We start from the raw sequence: 3,348 nt of genomic DNA on the forward strand, positions 1-3,348 counted from the left end.
CACTCCTCAGCCCACCACTCTTCCACGCATAAACTCCAATTTTTCAGCCCACATCTCCTCCACTACTTACTCCTCATCTTCCATCCACCACTACTCTGCTCACCACCCCTCTGTTCCTCACTCCTCGGCCCACCACCCCTCTGTTCCTCACTCCTCTGCCCACCACTCCTTTGCTCTTCACTTTTTCCACCGCTACTCTGTTCCTCACTCCTTTTCCCACCACCCGTCTGCTCCTCACTCCTTTGCCCACCACTCCTTTGCTCCTCACTTTGCCCACCGCTACTCTGTTCCTCACTCCTATTCCCAGCACTCCTCTGCTCCTCACTCCACCGCTCCTCTACTCCTCAATCCTCTTCCCACCACTCCTCTGCTCCTCATCCCACCACTCCTCTGCTCCTCTTCCCACCACTCCTCTGCTCCTCACTCCTCTGTCCACCACTCCTGTGCTCGTCACCCCTCAGCCCACCACTCCTCTGCTCCTCGGCACACCACTCCTCTGTTCCTCATTCCTTGGCCCACCATGCCTCTGCTTCTCACTTTGCACACTGCTCCTCTACTATCCACTCCTCCATCCACCACTCCTCACACTTCCTCCACTCCCACCTGTCACTCCACTATCTCACACTACACAATCACACAACAAATATGATGGCAAACAAAAGACAAACAAAGTCAAGCATACAAGCAGACAAATATGACAAGACAATTGCTAAATCTGTTTGGGGATTATTAATTTTCTACAAAGTGGTCGATTTCACCGTGGTCAACAAAAACCTCCCATTTGCTTAAATGGGAATAATTGGACAATCAATTGCATTGGAACTTATTGAAATTTCTCTTGCTAAAATATTTACATTAATTATTTACTATGTTTTTCTTTAGAATCAGCCTATTTTTAATACTATCTCTCCTACTATATACATCATTCATCTATCTGTAGCTCCAGGTGTAGCCCTCTTATCGATGCCCTTTTTATACAGTACCGGGCATACTGCAGTATTCTATGGCAACATTACCATTGAATACTAGGTAAACTTTAATTTTATGAGGTATGTTTGGCTATGTTGAGATATATGTGGAATCAAGAGGCCCACTACATCTGTACTTTCAGCATTTTGTTTTAAAGAATATTAAATACCAGGGAATTAATAATCTCATAAGGGCTTCGATCAAAAACCGTTTGACTTCTTCACATGTTCATAGGAGAATTGTTGTAATTTCACAATCATATTATGTGTCTATTCTTTCTTACAGCCTCCATGAATAACAACTACACTTCGCTTGCAGAGTATTTATTTTGATGTCACTTATTTGCAAAATCGTATTGATGAATGACCTGAGATCCTTATTGTTGTTATTAATTCCAACATCTACAGATTTTATCACTCTCCACAGCTGTTTTTTATTACTGTATGTGCTTTACTTGCTCCTGACTCGCCTGCTTTTTACATCCTTATAATGCAGACAGTAGATGGGAGGAACATGACCACTGTGACACAGTTCATCCTGTTGGGTTTCCCTCTGTTTCCACACTTGTCTGTGTTCTTTTTCTGCCTGGTCCTGCTGTCCTATCTCCTCACCATGGCAGGGAACTTCCTTATCCTTACATTGGTCTTCTTTGACCGAAGATTCCATAGACCTATGTATTTTTTTCTATGTAACTTGTCTATCATGGACATCTGTTTCACCAACACCATTGTGCCAAACATGCTAAGGGGCTTCCTGGTGGATGGAAAGTCCATATCTTTGACTAGCTGTTTTACCCAGTCATATATTTTTTTTCTAGTGGGAACAGCTGAGTTCCAACTCCTTGCTGTTATGTCATATGACAGATATGTAGCTATTTGTCACCCCCTAGGTTACACAGCAATCATGCACAGACGTGTATATCTGCAGCTTATAGCTGGAGTATGGCTGGGATCATTTTTCTCCATCCTTGCACCTTCAACCTTCATTATGAGATTGCCATTTTGTTTTGATGTGATGGACCATTTTTTCTGTGATGTTGGCCCACTTCTTAGGAACTCTTGCATAGATACAACTGCAATCCAAATGTTGGTATTCGCTACCTCTTCCCCATTACTATTTTCTTTCTTGATTACTTGTGTATCTTATAGTATTATTATATTGGCAATATTAAAAATTAAATCAGTGGAGGGAAGGGGAAAAGCTTTTTCCACCTGCTCTTCCCATGGTATAGTTGTTATTCTAGCCTATGGCAGCTGTATATTTATGTATTCAAGGCCGATGCTGGGTCAGCGTTTTGAATTTGACAAGTTGGTGTCAGTCCTGAACACTGTTGTGGTCCCTCTAATTCACCCTTTCATTTACACCCTGAGAAACCAGAATGTGAAAGAAATACTCAAGGATAGAATGTTTTCATGTGGCAAGATGCTACAGTATAATGGTCACATTACAGTTTAATATAATCTTTCTGCTTTACAGATCAACATTCTTTTCTTATACAGTAAAATAAAATGTTATCATTCCTTTATACTCCAGAACCAGTAAAATAAGTTATGACTAACACTCTCTCCCATAGTTAACTCTCCCAGTCCTAGTTTAGACCCCCTCCCTAATAGAAAATAGTAATAGTTGGGGGAGAATGCTAGGACGGGTTGGAGTGGGAGGTTCCCCCTGTAGGAAAAACGAAGGTGGAACAGGTGTGGCCCATGGTCAGTTTAGGCTGAGTCCCCTGTGCCGCTGAGCGCTCTGACCGTGCGGTGCTTGGTGAGGTTGCTTCTGGCTATTTCAAATTTTTATGTCCCTGCTCAGGCGGAGCGCTCGTGCGTGGGCACGGACGCTCACCCACGCTTGGCGCTTGCATAAACAAAAACTGTCTTTGAATCGCACTCGGCTTGCCTGCAACGCCCCCCCTTCCCCCCACGCACGCTTGTGAAATAGCGCCGACACCCATTGCTCATGCTTGGAGAGTTGGTGACGTCACCGCTCTCCAAGCATGAGCGCGATCAGCGGCACAGGGGGCTCAGCCTTTATCACAACTGAAAATCAGAACGTCACACCCCATTAGGAGGACTGTTCATATAGAGAATACAGCTGTAAGCCTCACAATGTGACAGTAAGATCCCTCTATATCTAATTCATTACTGTTACTAGAGCTCTCATAGTCTTGCCTACGTACACACACACAAACAGTGATTAAATATACAGTAATTTACATTATTTCGTGATGTACTGTATGCTTACAATTGTTGACAGCATATCTATGCAGAAGAATACCTGCATTTTCAGGTGCATGGGTCACAACAAACTACCACTTGCTCATGGGTAGACTGTAGTTTTATGGGAAACACACTGGGAATAGGACTCATTTTTAGTTGCTATCTT

The 3,348-nt window shown here is 43.2% G+C and overlaps 1 protein-coding gene across 1 annotated transcript; it reads left to right on the forward strand.

Annotated features, from left to right (window-relative positions):
* Positions 1 to 1,482: 1,482 nt before the first annotated feature.
* Positions 1,483 to 2,424, forward strand: LOC142464596 (olfactory receptor 6M1-like). The gene has a single exon (XM_075567969.1). The coding sequence runs from the start codon at positions 1,483 to 1,485 to the stop codon at positions 2,422 to 2,424; it is 942 nt and encodes a 313-aa protein (XP_075424084.1).
* The last annotated feature ends 924 nt before the right edge of the window (positions 2,425 to 3,348 follow it).

This window comes from Ascaphus truei, chromosome 13, assembly GCF_040206685.1.
Source record: "Ascaphus truei isolate aAscTru1 chromosome 13, aAscTru1.hap1, whole genome shotgun sequence".
Taxonomy (NCBI): Eukaryota; Metazoa; Chordata; class Amphibia; order Anura; family Ascaphidae; genus Ascaphus; species Ascaphus truei.